At 36.3% G+C, this 22,835-nt stretch overlaps 1 protein-coding gene across 6 annotated transcripts in view; it reads left to right on the top strand.

The window, feature by feature from the left end:
• Positions 1-22,363, top strand: part of LOC145693370 (uncharacterized) — a 62,106-nt gene extending 39,743 nt beyond the window's left edge. For all 6 annotated transcript variants that reach the window (XM_081769310.1, XM_081769311.1, XM_081769307.1 and 3 more), the window contains one exon: positions 18,762-22,363. In XM_081769310.1, coding sequence (XP_081625436.1) covers positions 18,762-19,884 — 1,123 coding nt within the window. In that variant the 3' untranslated portion in view covers positions 19,885-22,363. The remainder of the gene's footprint in view (positions 1-18,761) is intronic.
• The last annotated feature ends 472 nt before the right edge of the window (positions 22,364-22,835 follow it).

Here is a 22,835-nt window from a genome sequence, read left to right as displayed (position 1 = left end):
ATGTCTGGATGAAACACTGTTTCGCACAACAAACGTAATTACTGCTCTCTCTCGACTCTATTTTTTTTTATACTAATGCTATAGGAAAAACAACTTACAAAAACTTCCCTCAAGAATTCAACACAGAGCAACTAACAAATCCAAAACACAATCTATTAAATCCAATGCACTATTAAAGGTTTATCAGCTGCGTACAAGGGAGTGGTTGTTGACTCACATTGAGTTTCTCGCGTATCCCACCAATGACGTCAGCATTTACGATTCATCAAAAATAAATGTCTGTAGAAGCTGAACGAGACGGCCTATCAAGATATAAAAAAATACGGGTCTCTTATTTTTTTGTTACTCTTTCTATTGCACCAAACTTGTTTTTAACTCGAACTGCTCCTTTAAGAATATTCATACTAGTACTACATGAAGTATTGAAAATCTATCTGTAAGTTTTACGTCCCATGGTTATGCCGGCTAGGCTACAGGAGACGGTGGTGATGAGAAATGAATGAAATGGTGGAATGAAGAAAGCGGGCGGAAACGGGAGAATCCCTAGAAAACCAACGCACACGGTGTTTGTCCACCACAAAGTTCACTTGGCGCGAGCTGGGATCGAACCAAGAAACCCATGCACCAGAGGTGAACTCTACCACTGAGCCACCGCGAATATTTGATAAAATTATGCCCATAAATGATACTGGTACGTTTTACGTGTACAAGAAGCCTTCTAACATTTGCTATTGTCTAACATTTGTGCTCATTTTTGCTTACTAGGTAATATTATCGATTTATCATACGCCTCAAAGTTGTCACTTTCATACTACGTACGTAATCGTATTAATCAGGTCTGACTTACTTTTACTTGTTAAGTGAAGTTACATTCCGTTACTTTCAAGCATACAACAACCCTACTTTACTATACCTAAACTTACTGTTTTAATTTGTAGTCGAAATTTATAATAACTAAATATGAATTTTGCAAAACTTAATAGAAATTAAAACTTTCTGGTGTTACATCAACTTTTTTTTTCCACTTCGAAATTTCAGGTCCTCTTTCCTATCCGTTACAGGACTTACGTGTTTGAGTCTTGCAACTATACCTTGTAATTATGTACCACACGATTTACATTTAGCTCGATATCCTTTTCCACTTGGAATACGAATGAATGAAATCTATTTACGGCCTGCCATTAGCAATTCTACACAAAAAGTTTTCGTAAGATCAACGAAAAACGATGCATGCGTGAGACGAGTTGCAAACAAAATGACACACAACTGTATAGTACAGGGCGTGAAACCGCGAGTTTTGTGCAGAGGGGAAATTCCGTTTTGAGCGAATATAGGGAAAGTCCCAATTTCTTCTCTTCTTGACACAGATTTGTAACTATCCCGAAAACTCTTCATTCACCGGAAGAAAATGACAGTTTGGTCCTCACTTGCTTTGTGTTTAGTTCCTACTGTTTTAGTTATTCTAGCAAGTTTCTCTGCTTTCGACAATGTGCAAATTTGCACTTAAATGGTATAATTAACCAGGGACGCAACAAGGTTCGCGATTCCCCTCCCCAGAACCTTTAAAATGGAGGTCATATAATTCCTTTTTTATTTATTTATAATTACCTCTGCATCTAGACCTCCAGAGAGGAGTTATGCAGCCACAAGCCAAGTAATGCCTTTCTGATCAATTATTGGGCAACATAACTAGAGATGCAAGAAAGCCGGCTTTTTTGAATTGATGGTTTTTTTTTTGGGAAAAAAACGAGAATTTTGGAAATTTTGGCTTTTTTCATTTTCATGATTTTTCTATCTAAATAGCTTTCTTATGGTATACTCTATAGTTAGATAAGATTTCCATGACTTAAATGCCATATTTCGCTCTGGAATTCACCACCAAGATGGATGGAGCACGTTTTACGAATTAAAGCAAACATAAAGAATGTAGCATTTGAGGGCAATTTTAGAGATTATTTAACCTTATTTTAACTTTTGAGTTATCAACATTTTTTTCTTCTCTGGATCATTTCAGTTTGTCATCCGTGTTTCATATCTAAGAGCTTAGTAATCTAGCTTCTAGCGCAAAAGTTAAACTTGTTTTTCTATATATCCGTCAAAGCGTACGTTTTTCAATATATTCGTCAAACCGTACTTCCACATTTCTGTTATACTGTAGCTGTGCAATGATTTAGGAATAATTTTCCGGGTACAACTTTGAATACCGTTTTATGCAAATAATCAGTAGCGGATTTAGAAAAGTACTTTGGGAGGGGTTTCTCTGATTGTTTCGTTTTTAAAAAAATCCTTAATTTTTATTTGGGAGGAGCTTGAAGTATCAATAATTTTCCAAATACAACCTTGAAGATCATTTTACACTGAGAATCAGTGGCGGATTTAGAAAAGTATTTTGGGAAGAGTTTTTCTTTTTAATATTTAGTTTTTCTAAAAAGTCCTAATTTTTATCTGAGGGAAGCTTAAAGTTTGAGTAAAGGCATAACTAATAAATATTTCGTTCACTCAGTCATGTTTGTTGTGCAGTTGTTTTTGGCTTAACTTAAATATATTCCGTAGTTTTTTTTGGGGGGTGGGGGTGGGGAGGGGTTCCGTAAAGGTATGAAGGGTGTGAGGTAAGAACACGGTAACCGACAATGCTGAGTTATGCAGCACCAGATAGGGAGCAACGCATATCGCTTCGTTTAATCCTTCATGTATAGTCTTACGTGAAAAATCATCTTTCCGACTTTGAAAATGAATTGCGCACCAGAAAACCTCTAATTTCTTAAAATAGTAAAATTGTGGGTTACCATGTTCTTGCCTCATATCCTTCATATGTTGAATTCCTCTTGTTAAAAATTCAGAAACCTTGAGGACTGGGTAAACTATGATGGTGGTTATATAAAACTTGACTGTAGAATTTCAAGAATATACGGAACCATCCAAAACAAAGCTCTAGATATGCGACCTTTAAGCGTATCATATAAATGTAAGTATTTCTCTTATGTTTTATTTTAATTTTATTTTGTTTCAAAAAGAAGGTATGGAATATTTTGCAGTAAAAATACTACATACAATTTTGCTAGTTATTTGTGTACTTTTTATTTAAAAAAAGAAGTATTTACTTTCAGGATTGGCTGGTTTACACCAGCTGGTTTTAAAAAAATGGTTCAAACCAAATAAATAAATAAAAAAAATAAATAAAAAGAACGAAAAATATGAATCGTGTGAACTTCATGGTGACGTTTCCAAATATCAAACCATCTGCATTAGTTTTATCTCCTTTCAACCTTTTAATCAAGGTGTCTCCGGTTCGAATGTCACTTTAATCAAAGTCTTCTCCTTGGTAAGGTCGGGATTACGTAAGGATGTTAAGCCTAAACATACGAAACGAAACCAAATTTTATATTTCTGCTTGCCTGAATGCCTGTTGTTTTATAGAGAAGCCAGGGTTGCTTAAATATATTGATAGAAATTGGCAAAATTTATCGACTGCCTACGTAGCTTTCAACATTAGCTTGGATTGGACTTTCAATGATATCTACATACTAAATATGTAATTTAATACCTTAGTTTTAGCGTACTGATTATGATACATTGACCTTAAATTTTACATGCAGAGCAATAACAGGATTTTTCCGTTATTGTTTTACATTTAAAGGAATGACGGGATTTTCCCGATGGCTAAGGCGGAAGTTGCCCAATTTTAGAAATTTACTGACCGGATTTTTTAAGCTTATGTGATCCCTTCCAGCATAACCCAGTTCTTGCATAATAACACCAAGGCGAAACAAACTTCTTTCTGTCAACATGTACTATAAATACATACAGCAAAATACTTAAACCCAAAAACCCGGTTCAAACAAACAAACAAACAAAAAACTGGTAACCCCTCCCCCAAAAAAGGGTTTTTGGCTTTTTCAAAAACAACCATGGTTCTTGCCAACCCTGCTTACTTTTGTATATAAGAGGTTAAAAAATTCTTATTATATACATTGGTTAATCCTTTGGAATTCATAATGCAAATATGTTAAAAATTAAAATTGTTTGAAATATCTTTTCGAAATGCATGCTTTGTTTTCGGTTTTATATTATTATCAGCATCAGCCACTAATTAAATGAATTTTCGTGTTATAGAGAAGCGAAACAAGTCTACTTTATCAATTTAAAGCAGAATTTTGAAAAATGCCCAAAGTTTCCCAAGCAAAAAAGCGAAGCAGAAAAATAAAACTTTTTTTTTTTCAAAACAGCCGGTTTTTTTCCGAACCCTTGCATCTCTAAATATAACTATTCCATTATTGTCGCTGGACAGTCGTCATTGAAAAACACAGACATCACGTTTCAGGCAGGGATGTGTGGCGGAGAATAATAACAATTGGAATAAAATATCCATCCCCATTCCTACAAATGCCCCTACCACGGTTTAATAGTTTTCTGATTTAATATTGTATTTGCATTCCCCGTTTATTTAGGTCAGAGGCGGCAAGCCCCGGTTGCCTCAGCCTAGTTACGCACCCCCCACCCCCCTTGTAATTAACATTCAATTCCAGTTCCTAGTTGCTTTACTTCAGTTTACGTGAAGGATTTCGCAATATAAAAGATGTGATTTAAATTTTAAAAAGTCAACAAAAATGATTTAAAAAAAAATCATGATCTTTTTTCACTCTTGTGTGAAATACTCTTTTTTGTGAAGATGCAATACTTTTGAACCTGGTTCGAACCCCACTAGCTGATTTTATTCTTTTTTCTAAACTTGTCTGCTATTCTTGTCGTAAGTTTTGTTATATGTTTCATGTTTTACAAGGGAATTTTATGTTTTGTATATTTTCAATGTTAAAAAAACTCCTTAGTGAAAGTCATTTTTTACAGCGTTCCGTAAGATTTTCTTAAATCTGAAAAAAAAAAAAAGAAATGGAGTTCTTGTGTTCAGGGAAATTACTACCAGTCATAACAATGTGTCCATCAATACTAGAACGTAGTTGATTATTGTCAAAATATAATATCCTCTCTTTATTCCTTTACTCAAACTTAACGGGCAGAACATTTTTTCTTTCTACACTGATCGCCATGAAGAAACACGATAGTAGATAGCTAAAAGCTCGTCTCTCTATTTGGATTCAGTATGATAGGAATAAATTATATTTCCACCTTTACATTAATGAAAAAAGTGGAAGCTGTAGAAATTATATTCAATTCTGATCATCTTGGGTCAAAAATTGCAGTAATAGAGAAAGTGCTGTCATATGGATTCAGCATCTGACGTTCAGCCTTATTCCTCAGTTGCACTTTCGGCCTTATCCCTCTATTGCAACCAGAAGTTATAGATCTATCACTTTCGGTTTAATATCAAAACCTATAATTTGAAAATCTACCGTTGTTTCACAAATCACAATACGGAACGGAGATCATTTGTTCATTAAAGGGGAAAAAGTTGAACTGAATAATAATTTAAGTTGTCAGTTAATAACACTGATAGGACTAGAAAATATTAAACTGTAACGGATTTCTAAGAAATCGACTAATTGTTACTATCACCACTATTACTATTTCTATACTTGTCCTAGAGTGTCTATTTGACCAAAGAGGACTTAACCTGAAAAGAAATGAACTTTTGCCGTAGTTGTTGTCGTTTTCTTTTTAACCCCTTGCACTGAAATGATGAGTCTAGCTCGTTATGGCCTCCCGGTACCAAACCGCACAATGACGAGCTACACTCGCCATAAAATTTAAACTATTGTAGCATCACGTAGGGTTCCTATATTGATGTTTTGAAAGTTAGATAATGATAAACCATCTATAATACACTTTTATAACTTCAATTACCAGAATTCATAAAATATATCGTAGTGGAAGGGGTTAATAAATCGTACACCAATTTATATTTATAAATTTCTTTGTTATTTTATTTGGGATAAAAATTAGTCACTCTATTCAAGTGTTGTTTTTTACGTGAATACTCGTAGGTATTATTATTATTATTATTGTTGCACGCGTCTTGGATGGGGGAGATCCGGGTTCGATTCACGGTGAGAGCTCATGTGGTTCGAAGCCTACGTTAAGCTGTAGGTCTACGTCTCATATAGCCTCACTGCTGAAAGGGATGCTAAACTTAAAATCAAATTATTATTATTATTATTATTATTATTATTATTATTCAGTAGGGAACAGAAAAAAGATTTGAGGGTATTAAAATTGGGGAGACATTTTATTTATTCACTATTCGTTGTTACACCTATGAACTTTATATTGTCTTGGTGCATCAGAACAATTTTAGGCTGGTTTTCGCTCCGATCTCACATTTTTTTTTCTCTCACTTAAACGCCTTAATAGTATATTCCAGTCACGTATTACCCTTTGCTAGAAAGTCTATCATAAGAATGTCCTCGGAGTTCTATAAAGCCCTGGCCATCACCTTAACCCGAACAATCACATATGACTATTTTGGGAGCGGAGATTAGATATGTTTTCTACTGCCTTCAAACCTGTTTTGTTTCAGGCTCAAAGTGGTGAATGTAAGTAATATTTTTAATTACTAATTTTACTAAAACCTGCTTGTATCATGTTTATAAATATAAATTATGTGATCACAAGCGAGCACTTGTTCATATTTTCCCATGGAAAAGTTTTTCCGGGCAGAAATCAAAATGAGTTGCGCCACACTTTGACACTATTTGATGTAGGCGATGCTTCAGCTGTAAGGGGGAGAGAGGAAGAAATATATCTGGAAAGAACATTGAACTCGCTGCAGATTGTGTTCGGCATTCAGATTTTGCAACCTGTCTTGTCAATATTTTCCTCATGCTTTGCTCAATTTGTATCTTGAACACTTCATCAGAGGTTGTGTTCTCCTATTCGAAATGCCTATAATTTCTGTAACACACCAAAGGTTTGATTCTGCAATACTATGTTATTAATGGCATCAGTGATTTTTGGGCCAGTATTGTTGAAGGTGCGATGTTCATCGTCAAAGAACGTCTGATACTTTTGGAAATCTACAACTCAATTCATCACATTAGCATTAGAAGTTAGGCAGTTCCTCAACGATTAACATACTATACCAACATGGATTTTTGAGGTCATATTCTTCTAGTACAGGTAGTCAGTAACACCTCGGTTTTTCGTCCACTGTTCCTTAGACATATCTATTCACAGGGCCATTCTGTCAATTTACGGGACTTGGAACAAACCTATATTTTAGGGCCAGTGATGTAAGTGAGAATTCTGTATCCATCATGAATATATTTGTCTTCTTTTTTTCTTTCTTTCTTTCTTTCTTTCTTTTTTGCTAAATATTTAACTCAAATGGACAGTGATAATAATAACATCCACTTAATAACATTATAATATAGTACTGGGTAACAGTATGTGCTACCTTTTACATGGTATCAGATCAATTTCGAATTATAACACAATTGATATAGGGACTCAGTATCGTAGGAATAGGTTCTATTTCCGTCTTTATAGAAAAACTGGAAAATTTATAAAGCTATATAAATTCAGATTTCACTTTTGATCCGCTTGGATCATAAACTGTAGTAAATCGAGAAGATTCTTCCGTATGGATTCAGTGTGTGAAGAACAGGTTCAATCTTCGACCTTATCTCTCTATTGCAAACACTACCGTTTTTAACATTAAAGCCTATAGTTTCCAAATCTACCGTTGTTTCCCAATACGCAACACAATTCACTTGTTCATTAAAACAATGAACTGAACAATAATTGAAGTTGCCAGTTAATAGTACTACTAGGATTTGAAAATATGTAATTTTGAACGTATAACTGACTTATATATGTGTTTCCATTACCTCTAGTACTGCTTTTATAATCACTCTGAATTGTTTATTTGGCCCAAGAGAGCCCAACCTTAAAATAAAGGAACCTAACCTTTCTCGTCATAGTCGTCGTAGTCTTCTTTTTAATAAATTGTACACTAATTCTTATATTGTTGATTTCTTTGCTATTTCACTTGAGTACGTTCAAGTGTTGTTGCTTTTTGTATGTTGTTATGTATTTATAGTTATTATTATTTGTTTTGAAAACTTCCTTCTCCAGACGTAGCAGTGATATAAATGGTGAGGAAAATGCGATAGGCTACTGTTACATGATATTAAGATCAATAACCAGTATGGGCGCCCGAAGATAATTTTCTAGGGGGGGACCATCTCCAATGGTTGCTTATATTACGTCTGGTACTTAATATACGTGGTTTGTTATATCGCGCATACATTTTCGTTAGCCAGGGAGCGGCCCCTTTGAGCGCCGATGGTAATCAGCCTTGTAGCATTCGGTCCGGCAATGATTGGAGTGATCGCTCCATTCTTAACGTAATACAGTTAGTTATCGTTGAAGTCAGTTGTGGAACCCCTTTTATATACAGTTTATTGAATAAAAAACAACCAGATTCAGAGCTCAATAGTGTAGAAATAATTATCGAGTGCACATGAAGTTTCTAACAAATTTTCGCAATGTTTAAGTTTAAATTTGAAATGCATCGCAATTGTCTTTAACGTAACCTATGCTAACTTGATGAATACGTTTCGCGGTATTAATGGTAAAACTCCAAAAAGTGCCGGCGTCGTACCAATATAGCGCGGAGTCTGGGGTAAATGCTCCCCGTGGTCCACCCACTGGACGGCTCTGCCTAGTCAAGTTACAGTCTTTCAGAACCTGTAAAACACTATTCACAGATGCAATTTATTTAATATTTGACACCAGAGAGTCAAAAGAAATCCATCAAGGATCGCATACGATTTCGTTTGGTGGCAACCTAGAAATAAAGTGTATTTTTTTTTTTTTTTTTTTTTTTTTTTTTTAATAAGTGCATTAGATATTTCTACATAGTTCTTGGTCAGACTGATTTATACTGAATCAGGGCAGCAGCAGTGACTGTGGGACTGAAGCGTGAAATAGAACGGGGAAAGATTAAGAAACTAACTGGAAATTCAACTGTTCGGCATAACGTTCAAGTACCTATAAACGAAGGAGAATCAGTGTGGGACTTGAATATTTTCCCCAGGGAGGATGAATTCACCCATATATGCCCAGTCATCACATATTACATTTATGCGATTACAAACTACCGCTTCGCGTGGTGTACACCTGTAACTACTACTTTATAACGTATGGTTGTACTGAGTTTGACGAGCAAACATACACCTATGTATAGTTACACCTGTAACAACGTAATGAAGTGGTTTATGAGTCTTGATATTTTCTCAATTAATATTGAAACCAAAACTGGTAGTAGATTTCTACCACTTCGGTTGTATTAGAGAGATTAGACTGAAGACGGAACATATTCTTGGGACGCTTCACTGATTGCAGAAAATAGCTTCTTGCTATCTATGAACGCTTCTACTCTATAGCGATGACTATTAAAAGCGGAAGTGAACAATTTTCTGCCACAGGAAACCGCTTTGTGCTATCTATTGCGGGTTTTAATTCTATAGCGAACAACATGAAACCCGAAAGTGGTTTATATCTGAAACTTCCAGTTTTAATAAGGTTAAGACAAGATATTTCCTATTCTTAGGACGCTAGCTCGATTTTTAAATAAAACGCTTGTCGCTATCTCAGGGTGTCTAGCAGTCGGGAAAATCGGGAAAGTCGGGAATTTGTCTTAAATTTAAAAAATGGTCGGGGATTTGTCTGGAATTTGCGAAAAAAAGTTGGAAAAATGGAATTCAATTCCACATGTTGGAAATGATGCTGACGCTTGTCGGAGCGACTCCGATAAACCTCACGTTCCTAAATGCATCGCGATGTAGTACGTTTACATCGTATTTTTTAAAGTGTTCGTAAATACATCGCGATACATCTCAACCGTTTTTCTATTTTCTACGTAGAAGCGGTCACGTGGTACGCGTTGCATCTCGTATACCGTGGATTTTCTGCGATTTATGTGAGGCGCGCGGTTTGTCTCCTGCTTTGGTGTTGGGGGAAGAAGAGTGGTGAGTGAGTGGTTGGCAACAGTGTTTGCTGACAGCAGAAAGGTTTCAAGAGTAACGGGTGGTTAATTGGGCGTTGCATCGTACTATGCGTATATAATATTTAGTACAAATTAAATGTTGGATTGTTTTTCACGTACAGGTAAGTTTACCTGGGCAATGATTTCGTAAATAATTCAACACTTTAAAGGTTTTAGTGTCTCGGCAAACCACATGCCATTTCTTACTTTGCCATGAATTACAGGCATGCCAGTTTCGAGTATTCAACATTCCTGTCGTCATAAAAAAGTTTATTTTACCAACTATTTCAACACACACACACACACATACACACACACACACACACAAAAAAAAAAAAAAAAAAAAAACCTAAGCCAAGTTTTCCTAACCTAAACACAGTAATATGTTTGAAATGTTCTCAAAATAAATGTTTACTTTATTGTGTACCTCATTTTTAAAATTTAAAAACAAGTTATCAGAATGTAGTAACTTGAACTAATACACAAAGTTGTGCAAGATTTTACTTTGTGCAGAACAGTAAGTGTAACGTTAAGAATTCTAGTATATTTTAAACCTGACTTAATTAACTTTAAATAATCTAACGTAGGCCAACCACGTGGAAATTTGGACAAAAAAACTAGCAAGATTTGGTTGAAATGTTTGGTAAACAGTTTGAAGTAATTTTAACTTTCGTTAGGTTAGGTTAGGTTAGCGTTTATTTACGTAATCGTCGATTAGGCCACGAACTAGCTCAGCACCGAACATACTCGTGTAGTTTTGCCATGATTTATCTTTGGTGTTTTCAGAGTCTGACGTACATCATGCCGTCAACGAATTTTCAAGAAAGGTAGAAAGTGTAATTTCCCTGGGTAAAAGAAGGGAAGACGAAGTTAACTGCAGAATGTGTGTGGTGTCATACCACATTTTCGTTTGGCACCATGGGACGTACAGCTCTTACCAGTCATTCAAAGAGCAAGAAGCATCAAAACCTTGCAGCGACTCGACAGAAGACTTTCGCAATGACACATCATTTCCCAACAAAACCTAAAAAAAATTTCAGATGTTCCTGCGTCTTCATTAAATGTAGATCAATCTGGCACCAGCACTGGTCCTGTTCCATTCTCATCCAGCGAAACATGCTCTCCCACTCGTAGGTCTACTTCGACCCTGGACAAATATAAACTAAAAGATAGTCACACAGGCGGAGATTTTGTGTGGTGTATAAACGAGGTGATGAATCACAACTCTTTACGCAGTGCTGAAAGTAGAGTTCTTCTTCTCACTAGGATGTTTCCAGACAGTGCAATTGCTAGCGAGATGAAATTGCACAAGGATAAAGTGTCATATAGCATCGTGTACGGATTGTGTCCATACTTTCAACGTGAACTTAAATCTGTATTACAAGAGTGCGAACATTATGTCATTGGATTTGATGAAAGTTTAAATAGTGTTGCGCAAAGAACTCAAATGGGTGTAAGTGTACGCTTCTGGGACGATAACACGAACAGAGTCAGAACACGGTATTTGAATTCTGTTTTTATGGATCATAGTACAGCTGCAGACCTACTACAAGGTTTGCAGAATGTATTGTAATCGCTTGATACATTTAAGCTTTTGCAAGTTTCAATGGATGGGCTAAATGTAAATTGGGCGCTTTTACGGCTAATGAAAGAGGAACGTTGCGCCTCCCTTCGTACAGCCACAGCTCCTTGAACTTGGTTCGTGTGGTCTTCACGTTGGTTTCAAGACTGGCATACAAAAAACTGGATGGGATTTGATTTCTTTTCTTAGAGCCTTGTATAACTTGTACGAAATGGTACCAACAAGGCGTGCTCAGCATTCTGAAATAACAGGTTCGTCACTGTTTCCACTTCCATTTTGCTATATTCGTTGGGTAGAAAATGTAAAGGTAGCCAAGCGAAGCCAAGAAATATTACCGCATGTGAAAAAGTATGTTGAAACGGTTAAGGAAACAGACAAAGACCCCAACTGTAACAGTTTCAGAATAGTAGCTAGAAATTTGAACGACAAGTTGCTCTATGCAAAATTAGCGTTTTTTCAATCTCTCTCTGAGGACTGTGAGCCTTTCCTGACTGAATATCAGTCAGACACTCCTCTGACTCCATTTTTGCATGGTAGCCTTACTCAATTATTGAAAGTATTGATGTCTCGCTTTGTTAAAAAAGAAATAATGGACAGGAAGAGTATCAATTCTATTGATGTTATGGAGAAAAGTGAAAACTTATATATTAATTTAATTCGTATCAAGGAAATTGACCTTGGTATGCAACTAGGTCAGCATTGAGGAGATGTACAGAAGTTAGTGAAAAGGAAATGTTGTGTTTCCGAAAGCAAGTACGTGAATGTTATCAACATTTAGTGTCCAAGCTGCAGGAGAGGTCCCCGCTAAAATATTCCCTTACAAAAGCGCTGATGTTTCTTAATCCCTTAACCGTTGGTCATTCACAGGAAGAAGCTGTTAAACAAATGAGAGCAACGTTCGAAATTTTAGTGCAGAATAATATTGTCTCAGCGTCTGGTGCAGAAAAGGCAGACAGACAATACAGTGCTCTAGTAGATCAGACACATGCGCGGGAGAAAATGGAGTCGTACAAAAGAAATGAACACACACTTGATGACTTCTGGATGAGTGTGTTACCACCAAATAATGTATATCTGTGCAAAATAGTAAAGATATGCCTAATTCTTTCCCACGGTAATGCAGCATTAGAAAGGTTTTTTTTTTTTTCGGTAAACAGCGAAATAGTAGTTAGAAATTTGTCAGAGGATTCTTTAGTGGCGCAGCGTGTAGTGTATGATGCTGTCAGTGAGGCTGGTGGCATATAAGCCTTTCCTATCCCAAAGCAGATAATTCTATCAATGAGAAACGCATACGCGAGATTCAAGGAAGCCGAAGAACACCGCAGAAAAGTGATGTCAGAAAAAGATCGCAGGGCTGCAGAAAAAAGAAGAGCAGAACAGAGACGGAAGAAACTTGAAGCAAAGAAACAGAAAATCGTAAATCAGTTGTCAGAACAGGTTGCTAACATAGAGGAGGAGATAAAAAAAAAAAAAAAAATGCATGATTAGATTGTTTCATTGGATATATGAAGGAAACATTCTATGTTAAGGTAAGAACTTGTACACTTTTTCATTACATTCAACCTTTCCTAATTTTACGAAAACATTTTTTTAGAATGAGTCGGGAAATATTTGGAAATGGTCGGGAAAAGTCTGGAAAAAGTCGGGAAATTTGCTAGACACCCTGCTATCTCTTATCATTTTTGGTCTGTGTAGATCAATACTGAAACTGGAAGTTGTAGTATACTTTAACTGCTTCCAGTTTTAGTACAGAGCAAAGAATATAGATGAAATATACTCTTGGGATATTTAATCGATAGCAGAAAACCGCTTCTTCATATGCACATGTTATCGCTTTTGCTCTAGAGTGATCAACGTAAAAACCGGTAATTGTTAATTTTTATTAGCGGTTTGATTATTGCCTAAGTAATCGAACTCGATTCCTAACTTTCGACTCAGTACTTACGAAACAAATTTGGTGGTAATGCATCAAGTAATTCTTACGATGTTTTCATCTTGTAGACGGACGGAGACACGGACTGGGTAAATATGTAACGAAGTTTTGATAAACCAATCTCCTTAACAAGATTGTTCCTAATTGTAATACTTTCGCCTACAAAATAAAAGTTGTTCCCTGTTTCTCTTCTGAAGATTCAAAACAATTCTAGAAGGTGAAAGGTTAACCGTGCCAGGGATGAAAAGTTTATTCGTCAAGTGAGCACACATTTTTGTCAGGGTGAAATCCCTAACATTCCCCCATCAGTACACATACTTGTAAGAATAAATGCTTTAAAACTTTTGTAACAATTTAGTAGCATCTATTAACCTTTAAAAAAAGAAAAAAATTCTCAGATTATTCATTTTCCTGGTGTTTATGAATTCCTTGGATACAAACGGTAATCAGTTGGCGACTTTTTAAAGTATGACTTCTTCTGAAGAAACTAGAAGGAAATTAATCCTAAAATCAGAAACTGTAAACTAAGAAGAGCAGAAAATTTTATTAAAAAATAAACAAAAGCACGCAGTGAGATTCGTACCAGGATCAAAGTTTTGAGTTTCAATAGAAAGAACGAACTAAATACGCACGACTATCGAAACATGCTCTAAAACTATCGTTCCGTTGTATTGATTGAAATAAAACTTAAAATCGTATTTGTTTTTTCACGATTTTCTTTCTATCAAAAGCTTGGGTATTTTCTTTAACACAACGGCGTTTTCTGTATTTTCCAAGGTACTATTTTGTTCTGAAACTAACTTTACATTAAGTAATGAAAAATAATCGGAATATTTCAAACAGTAAACAAAGTGTGTTAGGAAGGTTTTACTACTCTTTCTTATTACTTCCCCTTTTAAACTTCCAGCACTCTGTTGCCAAACTCACAATTTTAAATGACTTACAGAAATTCACACACGCAAAGATATTTTTGGAGAAGTGTACAATTCCGTCTCTTGTAATATCACTGAAAGTAATATTTCCTTGTTATTTGTTCGAACAGAAGACACAATCTTCGTGTGCAGATCACTGCAATCAAATGAGAATTATGATGGACATTAGAATTTCGACATCCGAAAATTTCTAGAATATGAAACTATGAAAAATGTGTACACTGTGACAATAAAACAACATTTAAATTTAATATATATTTTTCTTTTGGTTGAAAAATATTTTATCCTATTTATGACCAAAGTTCCTCCTTTCTAAATTAAGTTTCGGATTTTTGCTTCTAATAAAAAAGGGTTTGAAAAACTTTACAAGTTTAAAGAAGACATTAGAAACTCAAGAGGCGAGCAAATTCCCTCTTCAGGCATATCAAGACACCTACAAGAATCAGGGCACAAAATTGAGAGAGTGGAAGTTCTACATTCCTGTTTGAACAACACAGAAAGGAACGGTTTGGAAGTCTCTTTTAGTCGAATCAAATATTCGAAGCTCAGTTTATATAGGAGGAACCTTGATCATAGGTGGCATATTATAATCTTCAACCACATACAAATTAAATTTGAATGATGTTTTTTACACAACATATTTTTCACAGGTTTAAATTGTAGAGGTTTTAGCATAATTAACAAAAGTACTAAGAATAAGATTTATTAAAATTTTGATCTGGCTACAGTGATCTACACACGTAGTCGGTAAGTGTTCTCTTCATCCTTACTGGTGAGTTCCTGGAACAAATAAGGAAATGTTAGCTTCAGTGATATTACAAAATAAAAAATTGTACTTAAATTGTAAGTATAATATATATATATATAAACTACACATGAATAAAGAACATATTACTTTTTTTGACTTATCCGTGCGTGCGGCAAAGCTGCATACTAATTTCCTTGTTTACAAGTGACGTTAGCCACATGGCAATGTTGCCAGAGGTACAGGTTTTACTTGAGATTTCTTTCATATGCAGTTTATCAAGAAAATCAAAAGGATACACTGAATCTAATCAAATTTAATGCAAGCAGTCGTGTACATACTTTGTGTCGCTGTGCGCTGAAAACGTAAACTGTTTAACATGGAATAAAACACTAAAGTAAGTAGTGGGATGCAAACTTAATTTTCCCATATAATAATAGAACTTAACGAGTGTTAAATAGTATTAAGAAAAAAACATTAATACGTATATGGCAGTGGTGGAGACAGAAACATAAGAAAAATATGGGTTAATAAACTGCTATGTCTAAGGAGCGCAGACAAGCATATAAATAAGTTGATACACTAACCATGCGTCACAGGCTAAAATGTTCGCAACATAGCCGGACAGACTTCCATGTGCTTTTCCGACATAATGTTAAGTATTTTATTTCAGTACACAAGAGGTGAGCTAAATTGTAGGCAAGACAGATAAGTCTCATTCTTTTTTGTTTTCTTTATGGTCATGTCATACGGTTTAAATACTGATGAAATTAGTTAAGAGATAAAAAGAAGTACTCGATTCACTGCCCCTACAATCCATGAAGGACTATGGCAAGCCAGATATAGTACGTTCAGCTGGATGACGCGTGGTCAGCGCGTTAGCTCTCAGGTGCTATTATTTTTGACTTTCTGGACCTGAGTTCACTAGTTCTTAATTCACGTAGTTCCCCATTATGAAAAAATAAAATGTAATCTTTCAGTTTTATGACCCACGGTTATGCCTTGGAAGCAATGGGAGATGATAGTGAACAAAATGATGGAATGATGAAAGTAGGAGGAAACAGAAGACCACGAGAAGACTTATGCGATGAACATTCATGTGACTAAAATTACAGGTTCATGGAAGATGTTTAATTGTTAGGTACATATTTGGTAATTTGGCAATAAAATACATTGTTTCTATATTATTTCTTATTCTACTTGAATGGGAAAAACATATTACTTATATATCATCATTACGTTTTCTTAGTCTTCTTTTTCCATCAACATGTGGGGAAGTCCATATGGCTAATTACGCATCAGGGAAAATTTCAGAAAATATTCAAGAAAACCGGAAAGAGTCGGGGAATTCTTTTTCGTAATTTTTGTCGCCACCCTCGACTGGCACATTTTTCTTAGGTATTTTTTTTTAAATTTATTTAATACGATTCGGTTACACTGCTTTCAATATGTAAAGAAATTTTTTTAAAGAAACTATATGTCAGTGTGAAAACTCGTACAACAGGAACACTGACACCAGGATCAAGAAACGTACAAGAGATCAAAATTAGTTTCAGGTCTTTCCTAATATTTAGAAATGTTTAACTGTATTATTAAGGAGGTCAAAATTATTAGAAAATCTTCATCACTTATTGAAGGGAATGTATTCAAATCGAATTGTATAAATACGAAGGACACCAAGTTAAATTAGGATTAAGGTAGCCTACAGAGAAAATGAAGCTGTATTGTTAGTGGTTTCATTCAAATATTAAAGATTCATCAAGTTTGAACTTGCTTATTGATTCACATTATGTATAAGCGTAAGGCGTGATAGTGGGACAGTTGGTTATAGGGTTATAAAGAAGTAAAATCTGCATGAGTTATATATTCTGTTAAATGTGTTTTTATAATGAATAGAATACAAGTTACGTTCTAATTATTTAGTTATGTTGATCAACGTATTATAATTTACATTTGATTTCAAATTAATTAAAGACTCATAAATATGAGTTCAGTATATTCATCTTGTTTCGTGTTTGAAGCGACAGAGGACGACAACTGCAATGACTTTCGAAAATATTTTCTCTGGAATATATAGGTGGGCGCTGTAAGTTTAATCATATCATGAAACGGTAAACGATATATTGTTCTACTTCATTATCACAAATCTGTTAAAACACTTCAAACTGTTTATTGTCTTCATTACTATGTAGAATACAATAAAATGTGTAATATTGACCGTTAAAGTAACTTGGGAATTTTGTGAAGATGGTCGTTTTTTGTGAAAACACTTATATTTTGATTTCTGTAAGTTAAAAGTTTGTGTACACTGACTAGTCAAAACTTTATGACCACCCGCTATTTTTTGATCGAAATCGTTGAGCTGACGTAAGAGGTTCGGGGTACAGCAGGACCACTCTCCAGAAGAAGAGAGGGACTTTACTCGATCAGTCAGTGTGATTCTTGTCGGTAGAATGGGGAAGAGCGGCCACATAGAGTTTGATATGGCCCAAGAAATTGATGGTCCAAAGACTAGGAACGAACATTTAAAAAACAGCGCTACTTGTCGAATGTGCGCGAGTTGCCGTGGTTAGTGTCTTCAAAAGATGAGGCAAGGACAATGCAACCAGCATCAAACCACAAAACAGGGGTTGCCACTCCTCATTAAAGATGTCAGACATCGTAGATAGTTGAGGTTGGTACAGCAGTATATTACGCAGATTGTAGAACAATTAACAGCAGACTTTAAAAGTAAACAAAGCACTAGTGTGTCTGAGTACATAGTTCACTGCAGATTGTTAAACATGGGCCTCCACAGCTGACGTCCTACACGTGTGCCAATGTTAATAGCATGACATTATCGACAACGACTGGAATAGGCACGTGCCCATCGTTATTGGACCACAGAGCAATGGCACAATGTTGCATTGTCCAATGAATCCCGACTCTGCCTTCATCACATCGATAGCTGGATCAGAATCCGTCGTCTTCCAGGGGAACAGCTGCTCGAGACGTTCACAGTAGGAAGGAGACAGGCCAGTAGTGTGTCTGTTGTGATAAGGGAAACCTCCATGTGGTCATTCATGGGCCAGGTAGTGCGTCTGTAAGGTACCATGATAGCTTCTAGCTATCGGCAGGTCCAGTTGGGAATGGGTTCTTTCAGCTGACAGTGCTCTTTGTCACAAGGCCAACGTTGTGCTACAGTGAATCGTAGAGCACAGTGGTGAATTTGAAGTGCTGCATTTTCTTCCAAACTGATCCGATCTTAACCCAATTGAACACGTTTGGGATATGAAACGTCAGATCTTAGCTTATCGACCTTCTCGGAATTTACAGGAGTTAAGTGACTTGTGTGTGCAGATGAGGTCATCTCTGCACGACCTCAAGTCATCTACCAAGGTCTTGTATGTACCATGTGAAATCGAATTGTTGCTGTCCTGCAAACCAAAGGTGGAAACACCAGATATAAGATAGGTGGCCATAATGTTCTGGCTGGTCAATGTAAGTTAGACATTTTTATCCGGAACCGAAGGGATCGAACTTAAACATGTTTCACTATATTTGTATTGTAAAACATATATATATATATATATATATATATATAAACATTTCTTTTAGTTCTAAGTACTTTTTTATTTTCTTTCCAGGTATAAATACGTGAGCAAGTGTGATCATGGTTTTCAAAATAAGTTATTTGAAAATAGACTTTCAAGTGAGGCAAGTGTATTGAATTCAAACATGGAACCGTTTCTTACATCAGTTGGGTTAATTCCAAACAACGGACTTGAAATTCCTGGAATGAGCGACTCTGTGAAAAATTTCATCGCTGCACATTCAAACATATCAAGTTCATTTACAGTGTTAAAAGGATATCTTCAAGGTACGCAAAATGGGGGTAGCTTGGTAGGCGAAAACGGATCAATGAAAGATGTGTGTTATTCCAAAAACTGCATGGTACATGGAGTTTGTAATGTAAAGACAAATGTAGGAACATCAAAAGTAGGGGAAAATGTCAATACTAATACTTCAAGAAGTGAATTTACAGAAAAAACTCGTTTTCCAATGTACATAGAAAAGTATAGACAGCTCAAAGAGTGTGTATGTAATCAATGTGGGAAGATATTTTCTCGTCAAGACAGCCTCGAGAGACATTTAAAAATGCATCGTGGTGATCGCCGTTTCCGTTGCACTCAGTGCGAGAAAGCCTTCTATGAAAGAGACCATTTGAAAAAGCATATTAGAACTCATACAGGTGAACGGCCATTTAGCTGTGAACATTGTGGTCGAGCATTTTCAGAACGAGGGAGTCTACAAAGACATTATAAGATTCATACTGGGGAAAAGCCACATCATTGCAGAGTGTGTGGCAAAAATTTCATGGAAAAACAAGGTTTGCGGAAGCACATTCTTACACATAATAACGAACATCCGTATGTGTGTCAGTATTGTGCTAAAGTTTTCTCTCTCAAACATAGGCTCAAAGCACATATGAAAGTACATAGAGGAGAGGCACCTTTTAGCTGTGAACAATGTGGCGTAAGATTCTTTGAACGAAGTAGCGTACAAAGACATTTGAGGACACACACGAAACAGCAACCGTCATGTAATTTGAGTACAAATGATCAATGTTTTCTTGAAAGTGGTAACTTTCAAACTGTATCTTCACTTGACTCAAGAGATGAGCTACCACAGTGTAATAATCAGGTTTTTGGAGAAAGTAGTTTGAACGAAACTTTGAAATCAAAGTCTATCCAGCAATCTTTTCAGTGAGAACTTTGAAGGAGAAAGTGATGAGAATAGTATCAAATAATTTTACTTTTGTGAGACAGTATTAAAGAAAAATATGCATGTTAGTTTCTATCAATATGTAATTATCATCATGAGTATTTTGACATTATTGATAGGTCATTTGCTGGAAAGCAGTTTCCAGCTGATCTCTCAGTCTTTCAATCCATCAATTATAGCCTTTTTCTCCGTATCTCTTTTTCTTTCTACTCGTGTACTATCATCATCTCTCAGGATACGGTTCCTTCTCAAACAGTGTCTCAACCAGTTTCTCTTCCCTTCCTAATTGTATCCAATATCATCCTCCCCCCACCACTTCCAGCACTTCATTAATATTCTGTCGATCCAGCTAATTTTCTTCGTTCTTTTCTACAACACATTTCTGAAGCTTCGAGTCGTTTTTCAGTGCTTTCTCATAATGTCCATGCTTCTTATAGACTACAATTTTCCACATGAAACATTTGAAAATAGAGGTTTTTTTCTTAAATCTTCTACAGAATATACTTCTCCATTCTTATGCATGCTTTTATTTTACATTCATACTTCACCAAAAGTACTAGCAAGGTACCGAAAACATCACCTGTTCTACTTTCTCCCCTCCTGTTTCTGAATTTGATATAGATAACATTTTTCTAACCATTTTTATGTTTATACTCTATTTTCACCCCATATTCTTCAGAGCTGTTCCCCAAGGTCTGAGGTCATATAAAAAGTTTCGCCCAGATTCAGCAACAATAATCATTCACAGAGCCTGGTCATTCTACCTTTTACCTGAAACATTGTATGCACGCTTCTCCGCCATTTCTTCTTTATCTTCCCGTGCTTAGTTCTAATTTCTTGCTCATATCTATCTATCTATATTCCTTGTATTATCTAGGGGCCGCGGTGCTCAGTGGTAGAGCGTTCACCTCTGGTGCATGGAGTTGTGGGTTCAAACCCGGCTCCCGCCAAGTGAACTTTATTGTGGACAAACACCGTGTGCATGGGTTTCCTCGGGGTTCTCCCGTTTCCTCCCACTTTCTTCATTCCACCATTTCATTCATTACCGTGGGACGTAAAATTCAAAAATTTCAATTCATTTTTCCTTATATTTTCTCAACATACGAGGTTTGATCAAGAAAGGCAGGAGTGGTGTCAGAGAAAATGTATTATCACAGATGAAACCTGTTCAAGTTCGCCAAATCCAAATCACTCTCTCTGAATAGCAACATGCCAGTACAAACGTTTCTTCCAGTCGTGGAACTTTCTATTAGGTATGGCACATAATTCTTTCGTCAAATTTCGTTTAATCTCGTCAAATGCGTCGGAGCGGCGTCCTTTTAAGGTGTACTTTAACTTGGGGAAGAGGGAGAAGCAGATCAGGGGATTAGGATGGCTGGGACACAATATTCGATTTTTCACCACAAAAGTACAGAGAGAGAGTAACGATTGATTTGCCGCGTTGTCCGTGGATTATGCCTTGACAGTCAAAGAAAACCACCAAGAGCAGCTTCAAACTTAACGGCTCATCGACACTTCATTTGGCTAGGTGAACCTTTATCCACCCACTGCAGTGCACTATCATAATAGCCTCGATATCGATGTCTTAATCTAAACCCAAATCTCTCTTTCTGTTACGACAGTTTACAAGAGGTTTTTTTCATCATTGGCATGCTGAAGGATGTTCTCACTAATTTTCACTCTGTTCTCTTTCTCATTCTCGGGTAACACACGCAGGACGAACTACGTGAGATCCAATGCGGCAATGCGATGGTCAGTTTTTTCTGTCAAAATTACTTGACACGATCCAAGGCTTTCATAATATCTCTGATAGTGAAACACCGATTTTGAACCAAATCGTAAATAGCATCCACATCAGCATTGTTTGTTGATGTGCAAGACCATCGGCTTCGGAGGTTCTCATCATTCGACGTACTTCTAGTTTTAAATCGACTGTACTGCGGAAAACACTGCGACTGATTCATTCACCTGTCCCAAAACCTTGCTGTAGCAGTTTCCACATTTCTGTCGACTTCTCCCAAGTCTGCAACAAAATCCCACACAGCGGCTTTGTTCACCCAAATCCTTCATTCTTCATTGCACACACAATTTGCCCAACAAGTAATGTACATGTTCACTTCATAGCCCCAACTCCACTTGCAGGAAGAGTACGGGATCGCGGGATATGGAGTTTTGATTGTGAATGTTGCCGCTAGTCAGTGCCACAGGTTTCTGTGGAGTACATTCATTGATTTTCACGCTGCCCGCTTTGTCTGGACCTTTTTAAATATCAAACCTCATATAAACCTCCACCGATTACTCTTTATATGCAGATAATATGTATTGTGGCCTTTCTTGCTCTAAATATAAAGTGGTATTCTTCCTAGTACAGCCCTTAATTGACTATTGGCTAATTTTTGGTAATGTGATACGACACTAATGGTTTGTAATCCTCAAATAAATAAAACTAAAAACAAACGTGTTTTTCGCACAGTTTTCCCACCATTTTAGGGCCCTCAAGGTGAGGGCCTCTTCTAACAATTCTTTGCCGGAGTTCACAATTTTCCTTTCCCTTGCGTCCCTTCTGCTTCTGTCGTTCTTTCGCTGCTTCGATTGTATCCATTTCGGAATAGAAACACTAAATATATCTCCGTTACAGTGCTTCCACTTCAACCGACTCTTGCAAAGTTACACATACCTCGCGTCGGTTTCTCGTATCTATCAGTGCTTGCTTCAGTGGCCGCACACAGTGGCGCTCTCCACTGCGAGCTGTGTGTAACTTTGTTGTTTAAAAGTCAGTTAAAGTGGAAGCACTGTTGCGTAGATATATTTGGTGCTTCTGTTTCGAAATACGGTATGGGGAGGGGATAGGGGTCAAAATTTTTTCTGAGGTAGTTTTAGGTTAAGGGTAACCTTTTTGGCTAATAGCGACCCAATTTGGATCAAGGGACGATTTC

Source organism: Thermobia domestica, chromosome 8, assembly GCF_964235325.1.
Source record: "Thermobia domestica chromosome 8, izTheDome1.hap1.1, whole genome shotgun sequence".
NCBI classification, from domain to species: Eukaryota; Metazoa; Arthropoda; class Insecta; order Zygentoma; family Lepismatidae; genus Thermobia; species Thermobia domestica.
Note: the sequence above shows the minus strand (reverse complement) of the source record. Positions and strands in the feature narration are given on the sequence as shown.